The sequence below is a fragment of the Leptonotus elevatus genome, chromosome 19 (assembly GCF_054856555.1).
Source record: "Leptonotus elevatus isolate MCC_2025b chromosome 19, RoL_Lele_1.0, whole genome shotgun sequence".
NCBI lineage: Eukaryota > Metazoa > Chordata > Actinopteri > Syngnathiformes > Syngnathidae > Leptonotus > Leptonotus elevatus.
This window is the reverse complement of record NC_141257.1, coordinates 7933347-7954555: the sequence shown is the minus strand read 5'-3', so window position 1 is coordinate 7954555 and position 21209 is coordinate 7933347. Positions and strand designations below refer to the sequence as shown.

General features: G+C 41.1%; 4 protein-coding genes across 16 annotated transcripts; 3 read left to right on the top strand and 1 right to left on the bottom strand.

Annotated features, from left to right (window-relative positions):
- The first annotated feature begins 30 nt into the window (after window positions 1–30).
- cap2 (cyclase associated actin cytoskeleton regulatory protein 2) lies at window positions 31–9568 on the top strand. Of its 5 annotated transcripts, none has more exons than XM_086062309.1 (14): window positions 31–86; window positions 969–1073; window positions 2464–2583; window positions 2781–2881; window positions 3361–3438; window positions 5548–5691; window positions 5785–5870; window positions 6543–6642; window positions 7606–7774; window positions 7842–8002; window positions 8075–8198; window positions 8355–8437; window positions 8550–8690; window positions 8773–9568. In XM_086062309.1, the coding sequence occupies exons 3-14, from the start codon at window positions 2478–2480 to the stop codon at window positions 8854–8856; spliced, it is 1377 nt and encodes a 458-aa protein (XP_085918435.1). In that variant the 5' UTR covers window positions 31–86; window positions 969–1073; window positions 2464–2477; the 3' UTR covers window positions 8857–9568. The 5 variants fall into 5 exon arrangements, with proteins under 5 accessions (XP_085918435.1, XP_085918431.1, XP_085918434.1 ...); XM_086062305.1 differs by having other exon boundaries at window positions 6537–6642; XM_086062308.1 differs by having other exon boundaries at window positions 50–86; window positions 926–1073; window positions 6537–6642.
- On the bottom strand, window positions 8080–14816 carry aunip (aurora kinase A and ninein interacting protein). Of its 3 annotated transcripts, none has more exons than XM_086062311.1 (3): window positions 14591–14816; window positions 10465–10565; window positions 8080–10383 (listed from the first exon to the last, which is right to left on the bottom strand). In XM_086062311.1, exons 2-3 carry the CDS (start codon window positions 10555–10557, stop codon window positions 9577–9579), a joined length of 900 nt encoding a protein of 299 aa, XP_085918437.1. In that variant the 5' UTR covers window positions 10558–10565; window positions 14591–14816; the 3' UTR covers window positions 8080–9576. The 3 variants fall into 3 exon arrangements, with proteins under 3 accessions (XP_085918437.1, XP_085918436.1, XP_085918438.1); XM_086062310.1 differs by lacking the exon at window positions 14591–14816 and adding an exon at window positions 10758–10836; XM_086062312.1 differs by lacking the exon at window positions 14591–14816 and adding an exon at window positions 10670–10811.
- Window positions 11011–14150, top strand: vps28 (VPS28 subunit of ESCRT-I). Of its 2 annotated transcripts, none has more exons than XM_086062313.1 (10): window positions 11011–11073; window positions 11507–11569; window positions 11673–11704; window positions 11775–11812; window positions 11889–11978; window positions 12053–12158; window positions 12388–12489; window positions 12751–12804; window positions 13452–13543; window positions 13615–14150. In XM_086062313.1, the coding sequence occupies exons 2-10, from the start codon at window positions 11530–11532 to the stop codon at window positions 13733–13735; spliced, it is 675 nt and encodes a 224-aa protein (XP_085918439.1). In that variant the 5' UTR covers window positions 11011–11073; window positions 11507–11529; the 3' UTR covers window positions 13736–14150. The 2 variants fall into 2 exon arrangements, with proteins under 2 accessions (XP_085918439.1, XP_085918440.1); XM_086062314.1 differs by lacking the exon at window positions 11011–11073 and adding an exon at window positions 11116–11196.
- On the top strand, window positions 14487–20310 carry mapk15 (mitogen-activated protein kinase 15). Of its 6 annotated transcripts, none has more exons than XR_015091151.1 (14): window positions 14487–15084; window positions 15933–16031; window positions 16156–16185; window positions 16637–16727; window positions 16791–16921; window positions 17067–17230; window positions 17304–17443; window positions 17526–17583; window positions 17653–17790; window positions 17989–18094; window positions 19306–19560; window positions 19646–19719; window positions 19784–19930; window positions 20010–20158. XR_015091151.1 is itself a non-coding variant. In XM_086062299.1 (14 exons), the coding sequence occupies exons 1-14, from the start codon at window positions 14995–14997 to the stop codon at window positions 20196–20198; spliced, it is 1731 nt and encodes a 576-aa protein (XP_085918425.1). In that variant the 5' UTR covers window positions 14487–14994; the 3' UTR covers window positions 20199–20310. The 6 variants fall into 6 exon arrangements, 5 of the variants coding, with proteins under 5 accessions (XP_085918425.1, XP_085918430.1, XP_085918427.1 ...); XM_086062299.1 differs by having other exon boundaries at window positions 19765–19930; window positions 20010–20310; XM_086062304.1 differs by having other exon boundaries at window positions 19306–19549; window positions 19765–19930.
- The last annotated feature ends 899 nt before the right edge of the window (window positions 20311–21209 follow it).

Sequence of the window (21209 nt, the reverse complement as noted above, 5' to 3'; positions counted from 1 at the left end):
TTTCTTATTATTGTTTTCCCACGTGCCCCATTTGTTCCACCATTTTGAAGAAGACCGGACGCTATTTTGGAGGACTGCATTCTCAGGTTAGCGTCGTTATCTTCACGCATGGCGACGCGCTGATGAGGACACGCGAAGACAACTATCAATGATGCAGCGCTAATCAATAAGTCATGCTTTTCACCGTGTTAAGGGAGAACAAGATGGGAGTGTTTCTGTCGTGTGACATCATCCCAGAGAGGGATATCTACCTATCTATCTATCTATCTACTCCTGCTAGCTAGCTAGCTAGCTAGCTATACATGTATCTATTAGTTATGTAAGTAAATTAAGGTAACATGTATATCTTAATGCGTATACACATTATTTTTGGAACCTATCTGGGTTTTTTATTTAAATGAGAAAATTGTATTCATTTTTCCATGGCAATTAATATTGTAAAATATTCTTACCCAGTCCCTGTCTAGGCAGTTAGCTACCTAGCTAGCTAGCTAATTTTATGTCAATTTATCTAGAGCTAACTATCATCTATGTTAAATCTTATCATGCGTTCCCCCCCCCCCCCCCCCCAATGTTCTTTCATGTTGAATGTTGCTGACGTAGATTATTATGTCATGTTACTCGGAAATATGTTTTAAACAAATATGAGCTATTTGTCTTTCTACAGTTTTCATGTATTGAGTTTTATAGGCTATAGTGTGTTACACAGTTAAAACAAACTTTTTTGAACTTGAGTCATTGGAAATACACACACGGGACATAATATTGCTAATGTAAAGTGAATCCCATGTATCTAATTATTAGATACATGAGATTCACTTATTAAACAATGGCTATTTATTTAACAATACAACATTAAGAATGATTATTGATTGGAGACTGTTCCTTGTGCTTGTGTGCCTCGCTCCCTGTTGGTTATTTTTAGCGTGTGTGCGTGTGTGTGTGTGCGTGTGTGTGTGTTCTGAAAGGTTCTGCTCGGCTGAACTAGGACATCCCAGACGGACGGGAAGGCAGGCAAGCAGGCAGCACTCTTGGCGTGTTCAAGAACAAGAACAAGAACAGCACAGGAGGAGGTACAGTACACGTTCTTGTAAAAAAAAAGAAGTTGCATTGGAGTGTGTGTGCTATATTATGTGTGTGGGCGTGCACGTTGGAAATAGACGGACAGACTTTTTCCAGTATCATACCATGACCTTTTTTATTCCCCCAACCCCAGTGTTGGCTACGAGCTACATGTTTAGTTGCACTTTGAGGAGTTGAAATGTTTTTTTTTCTTCTTTAAAACGTGAATGTGAATTTTGTGGTTTGTTAAAAAAAAAGAAGACTATTTTAATTTTCTTTCATAGTTTCCTTCTCCTTATTTGCTTTTTATTGGTTTTTAGAATAATTGCTTATTAGTTTAATTTATAAATGAATTTCTTTATTGTAAATATTTTATTTAATACGAATTATTTTTGTTTATAAAGTATTTTCTTGTGTGTTTTTTAATTAACTGCTCATTTTCTAGTATTTATTATAATTAATTTTCCAGTATTTAATTTACGTATTTTTATAAATGAATTTCCTCATTACTGTTATTTTATTTTATTTTATGTAAAGCCTTATTTTTTTTGTCATTTAAAAAAAATATTTTCCTTTCTTACTGTTATTTTATTTTACCTATATCATCTTAGTTTTAATTAAATATTTTACTTATCTATTTATGTTTTTCCAAATCACTTTAAAAAAATGCTTTATCGTATATTTTTTATTTATTTATTATTGTTTGTCAAATATTACCTGCTTTATTTAGCCTATTTTATATCCTTTGGTTTTCATAAATGCTTGAGTGTGATTCATGTTTCAAACCTTTCTATAAATAACAGATGTATTGATCGCTCACCTCATCATTGATCAGGTGTACCTAATATTGTGGCCTCCACACACGGCGGCCTTTTTGAATAAGCTAAACATCCAGCAAGCTGAATTTAGCCTTGCAAAAGATCAAATAGCAGAGCCGCACGTGTTCTAACTCAGCTGTCGCTTGGCGTCTGCTGTGATGCACCTGTCTACTTCCTGACTACTAGTTGCTATGGAAACAACAGGCAGAGACTCACCAGCAGCCCATTAAGCGGCAACAGTTGTTGTTGTTGAAGTTGGCATGTGGCACCCTGAGGTGAGGTCTCAGCGACTTGGCGTTGAGGCGTTCGCCCGCTCCGGCATTGCTGCCGCATTAGCACACACTTTTATTCTTGACGTGAATGCAAACGTTGACGCTGATTTATGGCCGGCAGATTAGCATGCGCTTGCTAGCTTGCAGTCGCTTGGGGAAACCAATCAAATATTAGCTTTGCGGTTTTACTTGTCGCTACATTTAGCAAATGGATGTCAATCAAGGACAAATTACAGATGTTATTTAGCAATACTTGGAAACCATTTTTTTAGTTACCATTTTTTGATTGACTTGATTCATTTCAACTTCAGGTACCCGTCCGGTCATGGAGGCTTTGACGGAGCGTCTGGAGCGAGCCGTGACTCGACTGGAGCAGCTGACATCGTCAACAAGTCTGCCAAACGGCGACTGCATCAACAGCATCAATGGCGGTAAGACAAATATGCTACGAGGGTTCCCTCTAGTGGTGCGCCAAAGAATCACTAAGTACAGTTTAGTTGTATTCAACGTTTTCATACATTAACTTTGCAAATAATCTTGATTTTGATCTTTTGTGTAGCTACAATTTTAGCTCATGTTAACGTGCCAAATGTTTGAACTGATTCCAAATGTTTGTGTTCGCGACCAGCTGCGACCGGGTGTGTGGACGCCTTCGACATTCTTCTGAAAGGTCCGCTAACGGACTACGTGAACGTCAGCAGGACCATCGGGAGCGACGTGGAGAAGCACGTAAGTCCGCAGCGTCATCAAGAATCATGACGTAGCAGTTGGCATGTATTATTCCACTCCGCTGTTCAGCATTGTGTTCCAAATGATTTGTCAAAATTACCATGAAATTCAATTCAATTAGAAATGAAATAAAAAAACAACAGTCCTTTAAAAACTACTCTAGGGTTTACACAATTTACAGCCGTTATGTCTCCACCATGTCCTTGGACCGACGCAAATTGGACCACTTAACGGTGGGCAAAAAAATAACGTGTGTGTGCGTGTGTATGTGTGTGTCCGTCTGTGTCCCATCACTGATTGGAGGGAGTGCAGAGTGACTCACTTTAGGCTCGCGTGGCTCCTTTTAAGGACAAAAGCCTCCCTGGTGTTTCCCTTGGGAGACCTCTTCCCACACACACACTTTAATTTCCAAGTATTAGAGTGAATCAATCACGTCCCCCCCCCCCCCCCCCCCCCCCCCCCCCCCCCCCCCCGCACAGGCGGAGATGGTCAATGACGCCCTGCTGATGCAAAGGAGCTTCCTCAAAATGGCGGCCAAGCACCAGGAACCCGCGCAGGTATGACGCCGAGCTGTACCTATTATTATGGCTCAAGTAACAACTCTCGTGTTATGAATGTGCTGACTTTTCATTGGTGAGTAGTGCTGGCAAAGCATCATGGGAAATGTAGTTCAGACTACTGATTTATTATTTACAAGCTATTCAAGGCCGTAGGATAGCAAGATTTGATAACTATTTTCATATATAAACACACAAATGACACATGCACTGACTAGATACATACTAGACACACACGCATACTCACTCACACACGCACACACGAGCTCCGACCTCTCCTTCCAAAGGAGCAGCAGCCCTCAGACTTTTTATGGGCATGGTCTATATTTGAGGCCTGTTGTCAGTGTGTGTGCGCGCGCGTGTGAGACCGTTCACTCCTCTGTCACCACACAGTGTCTTAAAGGCATGCTTGGATGAGTTTGGTGAGAAAGAAAATGCAAAAAGCATCTAATTAGGCGCCGATTGTAGCAAGAAGAGTGGAAGAGATAGGTGTCCCAATACTTTTGTTTAAGTCAAGCAGAGGCATCACATAGTCAACAACATAAAAAAAAAAAAAAGCTAGTTTTCCCCAGCATCATGAAATTTGGTAGATGCCTGAAAGAGCACAAGAAGTCTGCCATTTTGGTTTGAAGCAGACATTTTGGGTTTAATTTGCCATTTCCTTCAACAATTGTTTTTATTTTTTGTCCAATTGTTACGATACAGACAGACGGACGATCAGGGCTGGACTGGCACAAAAAAAATCGGCCCTGACATTTTGACTTAGGCCCGGCTCAGTCCGACTTTTGCCTAACATGTAGTTCTGCCACTGATGTTAATTGATGACGTTTCAGTTTGCTATCTATATTCGAAAGAGATTAACAGACTGGTCCCTCTAAATTGTGGGGTAAAATGTAGGAAAATTATCATTAAAATTCAGTCCATCGGCCCCAAAATGAGGGCGGCCCACCGGGCATCTGCCCTGTAAACCAGATGGCCAGTCCAGCCGTGTGGACGATGCTGTATTTTGTAGAATTTGAGATTTTGTCATTGCGTGTAGGCACAAAATTGTGGCAAAATTTGATAATGATTTGAAGAATTTTGGGGGAAAAACGACATCAATTTTAACAATCAACATGAAAGTAGGTGGACACGAAAAGTCTTGAGGACTGCAATCAGCTATTTTGGTTTGATGCGGCCATTTTGGGCAAATTCCCAAATTTGATGTCACTTTTAGGATTTAGTAGGATTCATGAAACATTCAAACAATAATTGATTTAAAGAAACTGGATTACAAACGCTGATGATATCTTACAAAGCAGATTAGTTTATCTCATAACAGTGAACTGCGACAGCTCTCTGGCCAGTGCCTGCTCGGCTGGATCGGGACTATACACAAAGTCTCCGGGCAGGGCTTCACCTCTCAATTTGCACGCGTGTGAAAGGTAAAATGTAAACAGTGAGACGTGAGGTATGCCTTACAAGGCCACAGGGATCTCCTCGTGCGCTCCGGAATGTTGCAGGAAGGGAGTGATGACGAGCAAGAGGAGGAGGAGGAGGAGGAGGAGGAAGGACAAAATGGCGTGGCGGGGATCAGATGGAAAAATTTGCTGTTGTTAAAAAGTGCAACTTCATTATACACTAATTGTACGTTTAATGTAATATTTCTGTGGAATAATGTTGCTTTTTTTCAGCTCTTTGATTGTAAATGGGAAGAACTCGGCATAAAGGTACTTAGTTAAAATGAAGGAAAATATGTAAAAGGGTGAGACAAGGGCAAAGCTAGAATTCAATCAAATTCAGTGCAGGTCTGGATATTTTCCCCACTGTTTTTAACGCTGCAAGATTTTTGAAACATTTCCTTCATTTTCTAGAAATAATTTCCAAATATTTAAATGAAAGTTGTGTTTGGGGCGGAGCTCTGCGGTCCACCAGTAACTGCGTGACATCAGCTCATGGCAAGTCATCGTGAGAGCGTTTGCAGCTCCGTGCTACGAATACAATCATGTCACACGAGCTAAACATAGCATTAATAACACCCCGATACATTCTTGCGCCATCCGCGCAAGTTGGATTTAAAGCAGAAAATGACAAACGGCGTCCTGAACACAATCTGTCTGGTGTCCGTAGACGGAGCTCCACGACCTGCTGAAGCCCATTTCGGACCACATCCAGAAGATCCAGAACTTCCGGGAGCGCAACCGCGGCAGCCAGCTCTTTAATCACCTGTCGGCCGTCAGCGAGAGCATCCCCGCCCTCGGCTGGGTGGCTGTGGTACGACTATGGGTTGAAGGAGAAAACTAGATTTTGTGGTCGACTATAATGTGATGAAAGTCGAATCAATTCATCGAGGTCTTCACTCTCTAGAACCAAAAGCCGGGTCCTTACGTGAAGGAGATGAACGACGCAGCCACCTTCTACACCAACAGAGTGCTCAAAGACTACAAGGAAACGTAAAGGCACTTTGATTTGATCTTACAAGTCAGGCACACGCCCACCAGGCACACATTTTAGTCATAAAATCATTACATTTGACAAAATTAGAATTTTTCTGTTAACCACTGCATCACAATGCAAATTGTTACCCCTGCAGGTTTACTATCATTTTTTATTTTGATATTGTATAAAATATAATAAAAATAACATTTTATTTTTCAAAATGTATGTTTTAATATAAGTATTATTTTTATTTTATAAAATAAAATGCGCCTTTAGAATAAAATGTAAGGCAAAATACTAAAAAAAAAAACATTTTGGTTTAAAAATTTATAAATTAAATGTAAAACCTCACTAACTAATTTTTAAGATTTAATTAATTGCATAATTGCCTAAAATAAAATTTTCATACTTTCAATGTTGAATACAAATAATGTAAAGCACTAAAAGTTATCATTTATTCTAATATTTACAATTAGCAATTTTCAACATTGTCTATATAGTTTTGTATTTTATAAATTTTTCTCTACTGAAATAGAATTCTAAATATTTTCTGTATTAACATTTTGTAGGATATGATGAAAATTAGATTTATTTTATTTGATGTATTTGATCAACTTCATGTTGCATTTAAATGTATTTTATCCAATTTAAATGAAATTAATTTCGTCTGTTTGTGTCAGCGACAGACGTCACGTGGACTGGGTGCGCTCGTACCTGTCCATCTGGACCGAGATGCAGTCGTTCATCAAGCTCCACCACATCACCGGGCTGCTCTGGAGCAAGACGGTCAGTCTGCACCGACGCAACATTAGCATTAGCATCCAGGCTAATTGTAAACTTTTCCACATGATGGAGCAATGCATTCATAAAAATAAAAATAAACATGAAATGTTCAATTAAAAAGTGTCCTTTAAAAAGCTAAAGCGGAACTAACACGGGACAAGTGGGATGAAACTTGAGTGCTGATCATGGCGCTCGTGTGTGAGTCAGCTGTTATGCTGAAATGTGTATGAAAGGATGTAGTTTACAAGTCGACAGGTGGTCCTCAGAGGGGGAATGAGGATTTTTGACAAAGGGGCCCGTATGCCGGCGGTAACCTAAACTGCAGGGCCGCCAAATAACGCTCAAAGTGCTCACCAAGCCTTTGTCCAGCTGTCCTCATCCCCGAGGACACTTCTACGCACTTTTTTTGGAGTTCATTGGAAATAGGATCCAGTTTTGGTCCAATTCAGTTCTGATGGGGACTCGGACAAACAATATCAATACAATTGCGATGTTCGCAATCCAGTTGTTCCATATAGAACTCTTTTGTTCTGTCTACATTTTTTGCGAGTAATTCCACCATTGACCACTAGATGGTGGCACACTATGTTGTTGACAGTGTAAAGATCAGTTTGTTTTGAAGATTATTGAATGTCCATCCTCTTCATACCTGCTTTTTATGCCTACGGAAGGTTTGTTAGTCTTGAATTAAAGAGATTTTTACAATAATTTTGGTTTTATCCATTGCTCTTTTTTCAATATATGTGTTTGTATTATTTCAAAAGTGTGTAAAGACCTTTAAAAAATGTATTGCTGTAAATGCTATAAAAACATGCTTAGGGAATATTTAAATAGAGTAATAGATTTGATTTATTGCTGTGGTGGCATAAAAATATGAACAAAAATAAAATATAAAATGAAATGTCTTGTGCAACACTCCCCCCTGGTGGGTAACTTTATATTACACTAATCATTCCTCTGCTGCAGGGTCCCCTTGCCCCGGTCTCCCTCTTCAAAAACCCCAGCGCTCCCTGCCCCCCACCTCCGCCTCCACCACCTCCGCCCGCACCCCCAGCCGAAGACCCCCAGCCCGCCGGATCCACCTCGCACTCCGCGCTATTCGCCCAGCTCAACCAAGGCTTGGACATCACCAGAGGTGGGCTCCCCTGTGGTGGTCCACAAAGTCACTTTCTGGTCTTCACTCTCCTAAATCCATCTCGTAGGTCTGAAGCACGTCTCGGACCACCAGAAGAGCCACAAGAACCCGCACCTGCGCTCCCAGGAAGCATCGAGTGGGAAAGCCGGGTCCAAGAAGACGTCCCCACCGGCGGCCCCTCAGAAGAAACCCCCACTGCTGGAGCTCGAGGGGAAAAAATGGAGGGTGGTAGGTGGAACCAGGAGTTATTTTTCGACCAATCACAGGGGGTTTTACTAAAATGAGGTGTGGTCTACGCAGGAGAACTTTGAGCACAAACACAACTTGACCATCGAGGACACGGAGCTGCGGCAGGTGGTCTACGTGTTCGCCTGCAATGACGTCACCCTGCACGTCAAGGGGAAGTTGAACTCCATCATCGTAGGTAACACAATCCTCGAAAATTCACTGAAGTGATCTACGGTGGCTCCCTCTAGTGGCACACTAAAGAATCTCTGCTTGAATACGGTTCAGTCATGTTTAATGTTGATGTTTGATAAATTAGCATTTCATCTGTAAGAACTGACTCGCGCGTGTTTAGATAACTGCAAAAAGCTTGGTCTGGTGTTCGACGACGCGGTCGGAATCGTGGAGATCATCAACTCCAAGGCTGTTCAGTTACAGGTGAGAGTCCAGTCAGGGTTTCAAAGAAGGCCTCAAACCAGGATTAGAGTTTCGAGACTGGCAATAAGTGTAGGTGCCAAGTCATTGTTTATTGTGGTGTATCGCTTGCCAGGTGTTGGGAACAGTGCCCACCATCTCCATCAACAAAACGGAAGGATGTCAGCTGTACCTCAGTCGCCAGTCGTTAAGCTGCCACATCGTCAGCGCCAAAAGCTCAGAGATGAACATCCTCGTACCGCACGATGACGACTACGTGAGTGTCTGTGAACGTCAGCGTGTGTGCATCCAGACAGGAAGTGAGTCAGCCATTTTGTTCTATCATTTTTGTTTTCCAGAAAGAACTGCCGGTTCCCGAGCAGTTCAAGACCGTCTGGGACGGATCCAAACTGGTGACAGAACCCAGCGAGATGGCAGCTTGATTGATGGTTAGCATAGCAAATGCTAACAGTTAGCCTATTGGATGTTTTTTCCCTCTCTTATATTTTAATCAAATATACAAATATAACAATGCCAACAAGAATTACAAAAATAAAGATATTCGACTAAAACTAGCTCTTAAATTCTTGAGGGCTTGCTGAAAGAAAAAAAAAAGGTAATCATGCCCTAAAATGTATATAAATATCCCCGTCAGATATTGTTGGGGGGAAAAAACTAACTCTTTTTTTGTCCAAACCCCAACTAAATTCTTGTGAGAATATTGTTAGCTTGCAAAATTTCCCAAGTCATTTACCGTCACGATAACAATTTTTAAAAAAGTGCTCAATAAAAATAGTTTTCAAACCAAGTTTGTTAAAAAAATAATAATAATTTTTAAATTGTTTTCCTAAAACTTTCAAAAATGAGAAGTATGCTATGAGGCTAACAATATGATGATCTGAAACTAAAGATAGCTCACAAATGGAAACATTTACATTTTCTGCGCCATATAAGGGCAAGAATAGGTTGCTGTTCTCTAATGTATCTGTTTATGAGGTCAGTAGTTTACAAATACAGTATAACAACTTATATGAATGTCAGCTGTCACTTGGTTGCGTTAAAGCACCTGTTACATGGAGTTAGTGTAATAAAAGAAAAGCTTTAATGTACATGAAAGTAAAAATGTATTTTTACAAATAAAATGTGTCTGCTGTTCCCCTGTGTCAATGTTTAATCACCATATTTCCCTGAGAGTCTTGCGTGAAGAGCGCGTCGAGGTCAGAAAAAGATTTTGTGGGTTTCGTCGCGGCAGTGGCGACAACGTCGTCGTTGCGGTTTTTGAGGGGACTCCTCCAAGCTCGGTGTGCCATCACCCGAAAGCCGTCAGAGTCCTGTGTGAACATCAGGCTGTCCTCGTCCTCACGCTTTCTCGCTCGCTTCTTTGGAGGAGAAAACGACTCGGCGAAGAGGCTGTTTTCTTTCTCGGCATTGTGAGGAGAGTGAGCAAGTTGAAGCGGTTTCTGAGTGGAGGTTTTGCCTTCTGCCTCCAACCGAAAGGCCTCTTCGCTTATATCAAAGTCTATTAAGATTTGATTTAATGGAACAGGGGATCTTTGACTCCTGCTTATCTGGTCTGGGTTGTCCTCTTGGACTTTACGTTCTGTTTCGTCTGGTTGTTTTTCTCTGACTTTTTGGTGGATGTTGTGTTGTATCTCATCAAGTTGCCTTTCTTCGTAGATGTTCTCTTCAATCTCATCTGGTTCCTCTTCTTGGATTCCGCAGTGAATGTTCAGCTCTTCATCCTGATCCTGAACGTCATCATGCATCTCACCGTCCGTCTCACGTCTGCGTTTTCCGTCCGATGCCACAACTGACTTATTTCGAGGTGAAAAGTAGCTGGATATAGAACTCTGTTTGGTCCTTGGCATCTCCGTCTTGGTCTGCGTGAAGTTGAACACCACGGCCAAGCTGTACCGGGGACCTTTGGCCAGAGGGTTGAGCATCTTGGAGATGGGACGGACTGATTTTTTCTGCAACAAATTATTTATTTGTTTTAATTGGTGAAAAGGTGCTCAAGAATGTCTACCATCTTGTTCGTTATCGCCAATAACCTGCTTAGCTTTTCCTTTGAGCTCCACGGTGTCCAACCACACACCACATTCTTCGGGTGCAGGGTTCGACTGAACCCCTTTAGATGTCTTCATCGTGGAAGCTTAAGGAAAAACAAAACAAATGCATTATTTTATTTCGCTGACACGACACACGAGCTGTTGTTAGGCTTGACTACGTCTACTACAACGAACGCGAAACAGGTACCCGTCAATTCTAAACGCTCGGAATGAATTTTGAACCTAACATTTTAAGCGACTTGATAAACACAATTGTTTAAACTCTTTATATTTACATTTTACTTGTTCACGTCGCCTTTTTTATTTGGTCTTCCTTGTTTGAGTCTGGCGCTTCGACGACAAGCTGCCTCTGACGTTTGACTGTCAAAAAATGTATAGGCTCCTATGCGTGAAACGGCTTGGGAACAACACTGACCTGTAATATTGTTGTATTTAGGTGTTATAAAAATTTTAAGACTCATTTTAACCGTCCTATAGTATGATTTTAAAGAAAAGAATCGTCCATTTTCTATCAGGCGCGCTGGACGCACCTCCGCTGGTCCTGACAGGAGGGAGTGTTTACACTGATGTGATAGCAGCTTCACGGAAAAGGTAAGCGTCTTTCTTTTTTTTTATATTTTCGTTTATAAATCCGGTTAGAAATCTAACTTTGATCATTTCAAGACACATGGAGTGACCTTCCGACGTATAACGTAACGTTAACACGGTCAAAAGGTTACCTTTTAACTACATATGTCAAGTTCTGGCAATTTAAAAGGCCGGTGCTACCAATTAGCACTGAAAGCTAACTTCTAGCTAGCTTTTTACTGTAACAAAACAAGGGCGACAAGCTACTTGTTTGTCGACATTCTTCAACTGGGGGATTTTATCCGTTGTTGTTTCATTTGAAAGATTTTGAAAGTAATATGAGGATTATTATTCGAGTTTCGAGCTAGTGAAATTTGTCGTGGCAATGTGTTATAATAATAATAATGATAATGATAATTTACCCACTGAACAGTGACACAAATTCTTCTTTTCTTAGATTAAATTTATACATCAAGAATCATGTTCCATGGCATACCGGTTACAGGGGGCATGGGAGGAGGTAAAGTTCATTTTATTAAAATACCTTTTTTTTTTTGCAATTAAATGCAAATGTGGTGTCTCTTGTAAGACACATCTAAAGTTGTGGCCATGTCTTCTTCCAGGAGCTCCACCCAATAAACCTGAGCTGTACGAGGTAAAAGTTGAGCAAATTCACAGTTTCTCTTAATTATCGTGACCTAATTTGTTTATTTTTATCATTCCAGGAAGTGAAATTGTACAAAAATGCAAGAGAAAGAGAAAAGTAAGTGTCACAACGCACGCAAAGCTTCCTGTTGTTTTAAGGGATCGTAATGAATGTGGGATGCTTCTTTGTGAAGGTACGACAACATGGCAGAATTGTTTGCTGTGGTCAAGACCTTGCAGGCCCTGGAGAAAGCCTACATCAAAGACTGCGTCACACCCAATGAGTGAGTTGGGAGTAAGTATTTTTTTTTAAGTATCCAGTTTTCTGCTTGTGTCCATGCAGAGTTTTCGTTTGTAGGTACACCGGCTCGTGTTCCAGACTCCTGGTACAGTACAAGGCGGCGTTCAAACAGGTGCAGGGCTCCGACGTGGGCTCCATCGACGACTTTTGCCGCAAGTACAGAGTAAGTTTTTTCATAAAAAATAAAAATAAAGATACAATCGGTGCAACTGGGAACAGATTATGTCACGTTTATTTGATATTTATTTCGTCTGGGTGACAATGATGGATGGAAAAAAGTCAAGTGTGTTCCACTTTGGGGTCTCGCTGTATGTCATCAGCCAATTTTTGTTGTTGTTGAGCGCTAATGCTAATGAGGTACTTATAGTGATCCCTTTTCTGCCCTCTTCTAGCTGGACTGTCCGCTGGCCATGGAAAGGATCAAGGAGGATCGGCCAATCACCATCAAGGACGACAAGGGCAACTTGAACCGCTGCATCGCCGACATAGTTTCCGTATGTTCCCACTTCAATCAGCTGGGATGGGACACTCATGACGGGATATTTCCAAATGAAATGATGGAGTGTTCATGTGATCAGGTTGAACGTTTAGTGGCTCAAGTGGATTAATTTATTCCTCTGGCCAATCATTGGAAATTGCACTTAATCTCAGCTAATGATGCATAGAGGCGAGGTCTTTCTTTCTTTCTTTCTTTCTTTCTTTCTTTCTTTCAGGTACTACTTACTCACTCGTTTGTTTTTTCCACTTGTTTTTAGCTGTTCATCACTGTGATGGACAAGCTGAGGCTGGAGATCAGAGCCATGGACGAGGTAGGTGTTTTTTTTTCGTTAACATTGGCGCGCACAAGTCTGTAGATCAACCACACATCGGAAACGACCAGAACGCTAATGATCGCTAAAGAAGCCAACACACAAGAAAAGACCGTCTTTGATACTGTGCAGGGATAACAATGTCAATCTGAGGGAGGCATTTATTTATTTAACACGGACTTGCATACAACATTGCAGCGAGACCGCTCGTCGGGAGTGTACCAGAACACTAATTGTTGTTAAAGAAGCCTTCACCTTAACACCTCCCTCACATAGAAGTTCAGTTACCTCTATGCTATATTTAAAAAATCATATTAATATCGTCCAAGGAACACACAACATTGTGAAGTGTCTACATTTCGGGAATCCGATGCCGTTTCTACCTAACATAAGATTATCCTTAATACCATACAGGGTACTGGGCTTCTATTGAAGGGAGGCGTTTCATTTATTTAACATGAGCGCACACAACATGATGAAGTACATTTCACAGTCTAACAAAAAGCTAATAGTCGCTAAAGATATCGTCTCCGTATACCGTAATATCTCTAATACAACGTCAAGTGAAGTTATTTTTGTGCCTCAGTGTTTGGTTAGCAACAGAATTACAACGCTTGAATGTTTAACTGGACTTCTGTTTGGATTAGATCCAACCGGATCTGCGCGAGCTGATGGAGACCATGAACCGAATGAGCAACATGCCTCCCGATTCGGAGGCCAAGGACAAAGTCGGCCGCTGGTCAGTCCCTGGCAAGTCCATTTGGCAAAGCACGTGCCCGCCATTTTTAACGACGCCTCGTATGTCATCAGGTTGAGCACCCTGAGCAGCATGTCGGCCTCGGATGAGTTGGACGATAGCCAAGTGCGCCAGATGCTCTTTGACCTGGAGTCGGCCTACAACGCCTTCAACCGCTTCCTGCACTCCTCCTGAGCCAATCGCGTTTGTCAGATTTGGTCACATGACCTTTGTGTCCTTATTGATGTTCGGTACCAACGTCTTATTTTTTCACTTTATTTCTTTCTTTCTTTTGTCTATTTTTCCCCCCCTCCTACACTATTATTGTGTCAGCAGAATGACAGGGAAATCACAATATATTATAAATAATTGGGTTTTATATCCTATTAAAACCTGAAAGAATTAGATTGTTAATTAATGTACAGTAGTTTGTTCGAGTTCTCGCAGTGTCTTCTTTTAACCAATCAATCCCCCCTTGATCTGATTTAGGGACTACAGTAAATATTTATTGACGTATCGTTGTATATACAAATGTTTGGATAATGACATCTAAAACCATACACACTTGTCTTTTTACCAAATAAAAGTTGCAATATACCTCAAAATCTGATTTTTTTGTGTGGTGGGATTTCATAATCTGGTTATTACATAGTCATTTATTTTTTATATATATATATATATATATATATATATAAGTAACGAAAATAGTAAAAAAGTAACAAATAAATGATTACTTTCAAACAATTTCTTCTGCGGGTATGTCACATTTATTACCAGCAGGGGCCGACAAAGCTAACACCTTCTTAAGTCTTCCGATATATTGGACACAAAACAATATTTTACTTCCTCTTTAGAATTTCACTCAAGCGATGCAACTCTGATGAAAGGTGATAAAGCAGCACGTGCCCCTCTCTTACGTCAAGCGTGTCACCATGACAACAGCGAACGCAGGACGTCACCATAATCGTCGCTGCCCGTTGGCCGGGTGCTGGCCCTTTAAACGACACGCGCCGTCCGGTTTCCACGACGACAAGTAGAGACAAAACTCACCCCCCAGGCTCCCACCAGCACCTCGGTTCGAGCCCGACTCGTCGCTACACGCTACACAGCCGACCGGGAACCATGCTGCGGTCACTCGGCTCTAAACTGGCCGCGAGAAGGGAAGCGCAACTTTAAAATGGCTGTTTAGCGTCAGACATAAAATGGCTCCACCTGCTTGTCTCCCCTTCCCCGGCCGATTTCGTTTAACATGACTTGCTAACCACTTCAAACTACTAAACAGCCATTAAAGCTATCAAAGTAACATTTTAATGGCGTGGAAGGAGTAAAAAGAACAACTTTGTTGGCTGTAGAATCGTCACCACTTCCGGCTAGCCCCGATCACTTTGCAGTCATCCGATTATCGTCCGACTTTTGAGGCACCGTCGTGGAAGGAAAGTGTGGAAGTGTTCAAAATGAGCAAAAGTGTGAAATCCGGCTGCATGCCTGAAGTGGAGGAACATATATCCACGAAGTACGAGATAAAGAAAAGACTTGGCAAAGGGGTGAGTTGCTTTTTACCACTTTTACGGACGGGACATGAACGCATCGTCCAGTTTTTTGTTTACCTCTTTTTCCATGCAGTTTCCCCCCGTTTTATTCGGAAGTTTATTTGCTTTGGAAGGACAAATTATTTGCTCAGTAGAAATTTCCGATTCTACTCCTCCCTTGTATAATTGCCACAAACTGTAGTTAAAAAAAAAACAGTCATTGTTTTGCTCAAACTTGCCAACAGGTTGTGACGTAGAAAAGTGGGCTACTGTGTGTCACGTTACACAGCTGGTTCTTGTACACCTGAGGTGGAATTATGCACATTTAAATACAGTTAGTAACTACATACAATGAATGTGGAAAAACCTGTAGTTCTCAGCATGAAAACATATTGTGCCAAGTTCTCCGTTGCAAATAGCATATACTCGCTAATCCTTTCAACTAATTGTGCTTTAATTTGTATAACTGCAGTAATAAACCATTAGAGACAAAGTACAAGGGCTGGCAATTGTTTTAACTCGGAAAAACATGTATTAAAAATAAGAAATGTCATGTATACTACTCACTAATATCTTGTAACAATTGTCCTTTATTTGTTTTAATATGATTAGATCCGATGAACAATGTTCGGGTTTACCAATTGTAGCTAGGAAAAACACGTTTGAAAAAATAGTTGTCCTTTAATTTGTTTATAATTAAATTTAAGAAATAAAGTATTGGGGTGAAGATTGGTTTAAATAAAATGTTAAAAAAAAAAAAAAACATAATTTATTCTTACTTTAATAAAAAAAAAAAAGGGATTTGAAACAATAATTAGCAAATTATGTTTTATGTTTAATATTGTTTTGTGTTTGTGTGGCAGGCGTACGGCATCGTTTGGAAGGCGGTGGACAGGCAAACGGGCGAGATTGTGGCGGTGAAGAAGATTTTCGATGCCTTCAGGAACAAGACGGATGCTCAGGTGGCCCATTTTGTACATCATTTAATACGCGTACCATCAGAAATTCAAATTCACCCAATGATGACATCATTCAGGATGCTTGAGAGCCTTGAGTTTTTACATCCTGTTTTTTTGGTTTTTACAGCGGACCTTTCGAGAAGTCATGTTCCTGCAGGTAAAAACTGTCCCATTGCTATTCTGCAATCCATGAAAATAAAGGTGTAGCGTTTTTTTTATTTTTTATTATTATATAACCCCTTTGACCTTCGTTGTGTACAAGACCTTGACACACTTTCAGCCTGTTAACATTTAACCAGCCTTTATGCCGGTTTCATAAAATTTGGTAGGCTTGTCCATCATGAGTTGACCCACAAAAAAACCTGCGTGAAAAAACACAGGATGTCTGCCACCTTGGTGCGAAGCGGACATTTTGATTTGTTTGTCATCTTTTCCCAGTTTTAATTTGGTCGAGAATCTTGAGTAGACCAACAAAAAAAAAAGTCTCAATTAGCCATGCTTGAAAAGAGACAGGAAGTCGTCCATATTTGTTTGAACCGGCCATTTTGGGGTCATGTTGGCCATGTACACTACACTAATTACGCAACGTTCTGTTGTTGTGTGCTCAGGAGTTCGGAGATCATCCCAACGTGGTCAAACTTCAAAATGTCATCCGGGCACAAAATGACAAAGACATTTATCTCATCTTTGAGTACATGGGTGAGTTCTGGAATGAGCTTCTGCGCTTCTAAAATGCGTAATAATTTCACCCCCCCCATCCAGACAGCGACCTGCATGCAGTGATCAAGAAAGGAACGCTACTGAAGGACATCCACAAGCGTTACGTCATGTACCAGCTGCTCAAGGCGGTCAAATATCTGCACTCAGGGAACGTCATCCACCGGGACCAAAAGGTGCCCTTCCAGCATGTTTGATACACTTCCAGCCATGAAAACAAACTGGGTGACCATGTCTCAGGAAGTCGGCCATTTTGATTTGCGTACAAAAACACTGCAGCTCTGCTTAGCTTGTGTTTTTTTTTTTCTTCCTTCTTTTCAGCCTTCCAACGTGCTGGTGGACTCGGACTGCGTGGTCAAGCTGTGCGACTTCGGCCTGGCCCGATCGCTCAACCAGGACCAACATGACAGCGGCAACCCAGCGCTGACGGAGTACGTGGCCACCAGGTGGTACCGAGCCCCCGAGATCCTGCTGGGGTCCCCCAGGTACATTTTTGACTTGTTCAAAGGGGTAACAGTCCTGTAGAAGTGTCAGAAACGAGAACTCGTGGTTGTGAAGGTACACAAAGGGCGTGGACATGTGGAGTCTGGGCTGCATCCTGGGGGAGATGTTGCTGGGAAAGGCCTTGTTCCCCGGAACGTCCACCATCAATCAGATTGAGAAGATCATGAGCGCCATCCCGCACCCGTGTCCAGAAGGTGACCAAAACGCCAACACGAGCATGTCTTGCAGTTATTATGTTTTTTTTTTTTTTTTAACAAATGTTTTTCAAATTCCCAGACGTCCTAGCCGTCAAGTCTGAAATCGGGTCGTCGGTCATTAAGAGAATATTACAAAGGTGAGGCAACTTTTATTTTTTGTATTCTATATTTATTTAATCATGAAATCCCCGTCTGCCCTTGGCCAGGCCGCAGGTTCTTTTGGAGGATCTCCTGCAGTCGTCGGTGCCACCTGACGCTCTGGACCTCCTGAAGAGTTTGCTGCTCTTCAACCCTGAAAAGAGGCTGACTGCGGAAAAAGCCCTCCAGCATCCTTACGTGGCCAGGTACTAACACGACAGGAGAGGGATTCACTTCCTTCCAATGCACTGATTGTCATGTGATCGATGCATCATGATACCATTGATATGCAATGTCAATTATTGCGTAATTGTAAATATTTCAATATCAAGGATTTTCTTCTCTAGGTACCCTTGTTGTCTGGTGTAGTATTTGATGTGCAATATGTGCTGCTGTTTTCGGAGGTTCCACAATCCGGGCAAGGAGCCGTCTCTCAACTACGACGTAGTTCTGTCGCTGGACGATGACGTGCAGTTGTCAGTGGAGCAATATCGCAACAAACTATACGAGGTACAAACAAAAATTTTGACTTCGGAATTCAATTTGTTCTGTGAGCAATACAATAATTCCGTTTACTAAGTGTAAAGATGCTCCTTCACTCACAGAAAGATTTCAAGCCTAATTTAAGGTTTATGTCATCTTTTTTGACATTACAAATTCCCATTTACTATTTTTTTTATGGATAATTTTAATTCAAACCTACCAAGTAAAACTTGTCTAACAAAGACGTCTAAAATGTCTAACAAAGCTTATTTATGTGAAATGCATAATTTGCAGGTTTATGTATTTAGTATTAATAAAGTATGCTTACTTATTAATTTTTTTTTACGTTTTTGGGATGTCTGCATTTAGTTTAATCCCAAAAACATAAAAGTGTAAAAAATTGGGGAAAAATTTGACATAAGTGTTTTTCACATACCACTATATTCATCGTGTATAGATAATCTGATTATAATGCAATTCAAACAATATACTTTATGTATTTTAAATAAATACTCTCATTATTACTATTTTAGGGTAAATATACTTAATACTAATTACGTAAACCTAAGGATTATTCATTTTAAACAAATAGGCTTTATCAGAGTAATGAATGTTTATCATATAAGGTTTATTTGGTAGGTTTGTGTTAAAATTATCTTTAAAAAAAAATTCAATTGGAATTTGTCATGTAAAAAACAACAACATACATTTTAAGTTAGGCTTTAAATATTTCTGTGAGTGTCGTGAGTGCTTTCATTTTGTATTTCTGTGTTTGACGCGTGCATCGGCAAATGAGGTTTGTTTTTCCACTTCACGAAAGCGGCTTTGCGTCTGAAAGCTCCCTTGTGACAAATTGGATCTGGCAAACAAAGCCACAATTTGCCAATTAATTAATTGATAAATTAATTTATTATTTAATTACCAGTGCCCAATCTTGTGAATTTTCAAATTGCGAGCAGTCCCAAAAAAAAAGGGCTTTGCTTGCCAGATAAATTTTGTTTAATTAATGATTTAATTAATTACAAGTGCCCTATCTTGTTAATTTTTCAAATTGCGAGCAGTCAATTAAAAAAAAATTGGCTTTGCTTGCCAGATAAATTTTGTTTAATTAATTAAAAGTGCCCCATCTTGTGAATTTTTCAAATTGCGAGCAGTCAATTAACACATTTTGTCTTTGCTTGCCATATCAAATTTGTTTAATTATTTAAATAATTGATTATAATGTTGCTGCCTCGCAGATGATTCGAGAGAAGAAAAGCCATCAGGGCAGGCTCCGGCTCATCCACCCCACCGGCAATGATAAAGTTGGCCGGAAGGACCAAGGAGATGACAACCAGGATGTAAAAACCAAAAGTGAAAGTCCACACAAGGCAGAGAACGCATCACCACCACCACCGCCGCCTCCTGCGGACAAGACGGACCCTTCAGAGAACCCCCACCCGGGCATATTTTACACTTATAACCCCATCACACACGTGCCGAGTAGGTCTGAGGTTAGCCACTAGCATCGTCAAACTAGTAGACTAAACTGTAGCGCTGATTGTCTTCATCCAGACGGTTTTATTCACTCAACCGCAGCCAGCACGAGAGCGGCAAGACAGAGGAGCGGCAATGCCACCCCGTCACCAACAGAGGGCGTCAGAGATAACACAGTAAGTGTGTTTCAGTGGACACACGCTTACATTTTTTTTTTAAAGTGTTCTTCCTTCCCCACAGTCCATGGACCAGATCATCAAGCGCGGCCGCTCAGCCCCGGCGCACCCCAACCGCGCCTTCTCCCTGACGCTCAACCATACCCACAACAACCCGCTGGTACGCAAGACCGAGTCGCCTGCGGGACTGAGCATCACCAACTCTAACCCGGTGAGCGAGAGAACGTTTGTGGCTATTTTAAGCACTCGCTGTTCTATTTTCTTATTTCGTTGTTCCCGCGCAAAACCAGCGCTCCGCCTCCCAGGCCCGCGACGGACGAACGGCGCCTCGCTTCAGCAAGAAAGTTTTTCAGAATAACTGTAACGTGTCGGCGGCGGGCGACCCCCGCGCCAAGCTGGGCAGCTACTGCCAGGCGTACGGAACCATCAGCAAGACGGAGCTGGACAACCTGCTTCAGGCGCGAGCGTACAACCAGTAATGAGTTTTGCCTTCACCAGCTAAGATGTGAAGAAGAAAAACTCCTGAGATTGTGCTTGTTTTCTGTGACAACAACACATGTTGGTGTTACTTTACAGTTCTGTAAGGAATAATGCGGGGGGGGGGGGGGGGGGGAAACAATTTCTAATCGATGGGTTTTTATGAATTTTATGTGTTTTTGTGAGAGGACAACTTTCAGCCGTTGTTTGTGCATTGTTTCTAGGCAATGCGATTTTGTGATAAAGCCAACTTCTCCTTGATTTAAGATGGAACGCTCGCGAGAGTAGCAGAGCTTGTAAAAGTTTTTCTTGTCGCAAAGAAATTTTGAACATGTTCAAAAACCTGACCAAAACCAAAAATCTTCACAAGCATTCACAACATCTTTAATTTTCATTTATAGGCAATTTTGGTCACTGAGGAAAAGACAAAAATTATTGTCAATGGGAAGAGAAGAAAATATCTGGTAATTGGGCATTTTTTATTAGATAAGCCAATTTCTTCTCCATTAGCTTTAGTAAGAGAAGACAATCTTGGTCACTGGGCTTTTGTGAGGAGAGAAGACAATTCCACCTCAATTTGCTTTCATGAGAAGCGAAGACCATTTCTCATCAATAATCCTTCTTGAGAAGTAAAGCCAACTTCTGACCAATTTTTTGCTCAATTGACTGTAAGAATACCAAACTGGATAGGTAACTCAAAGAGGCCTCCATGGATGAGTAAGAACGTCATCTGTGCTGTTAATAAAAGTTTTATGATGACATTTACGTGTATTTGTATTTCCAGTGTGTGTGTGTGTGTGTGTGTGGTGGGGGGGGGGGGGGGAGATTAACCACGATATTAGTTACCTGCTTTTGCCTTTGTTTTTACCCATTTAAAAAATTCAAAAAAAAAAAAACATTACATCAGCTGGAGTTGAGATAATCACATAACCAAGAACATTCTAGCTCTAAGTAGAAATTCTGAAAGGTGGGCAAATAGATACGCAGTCGTTTTTGTCATGTGCCTTATAAAC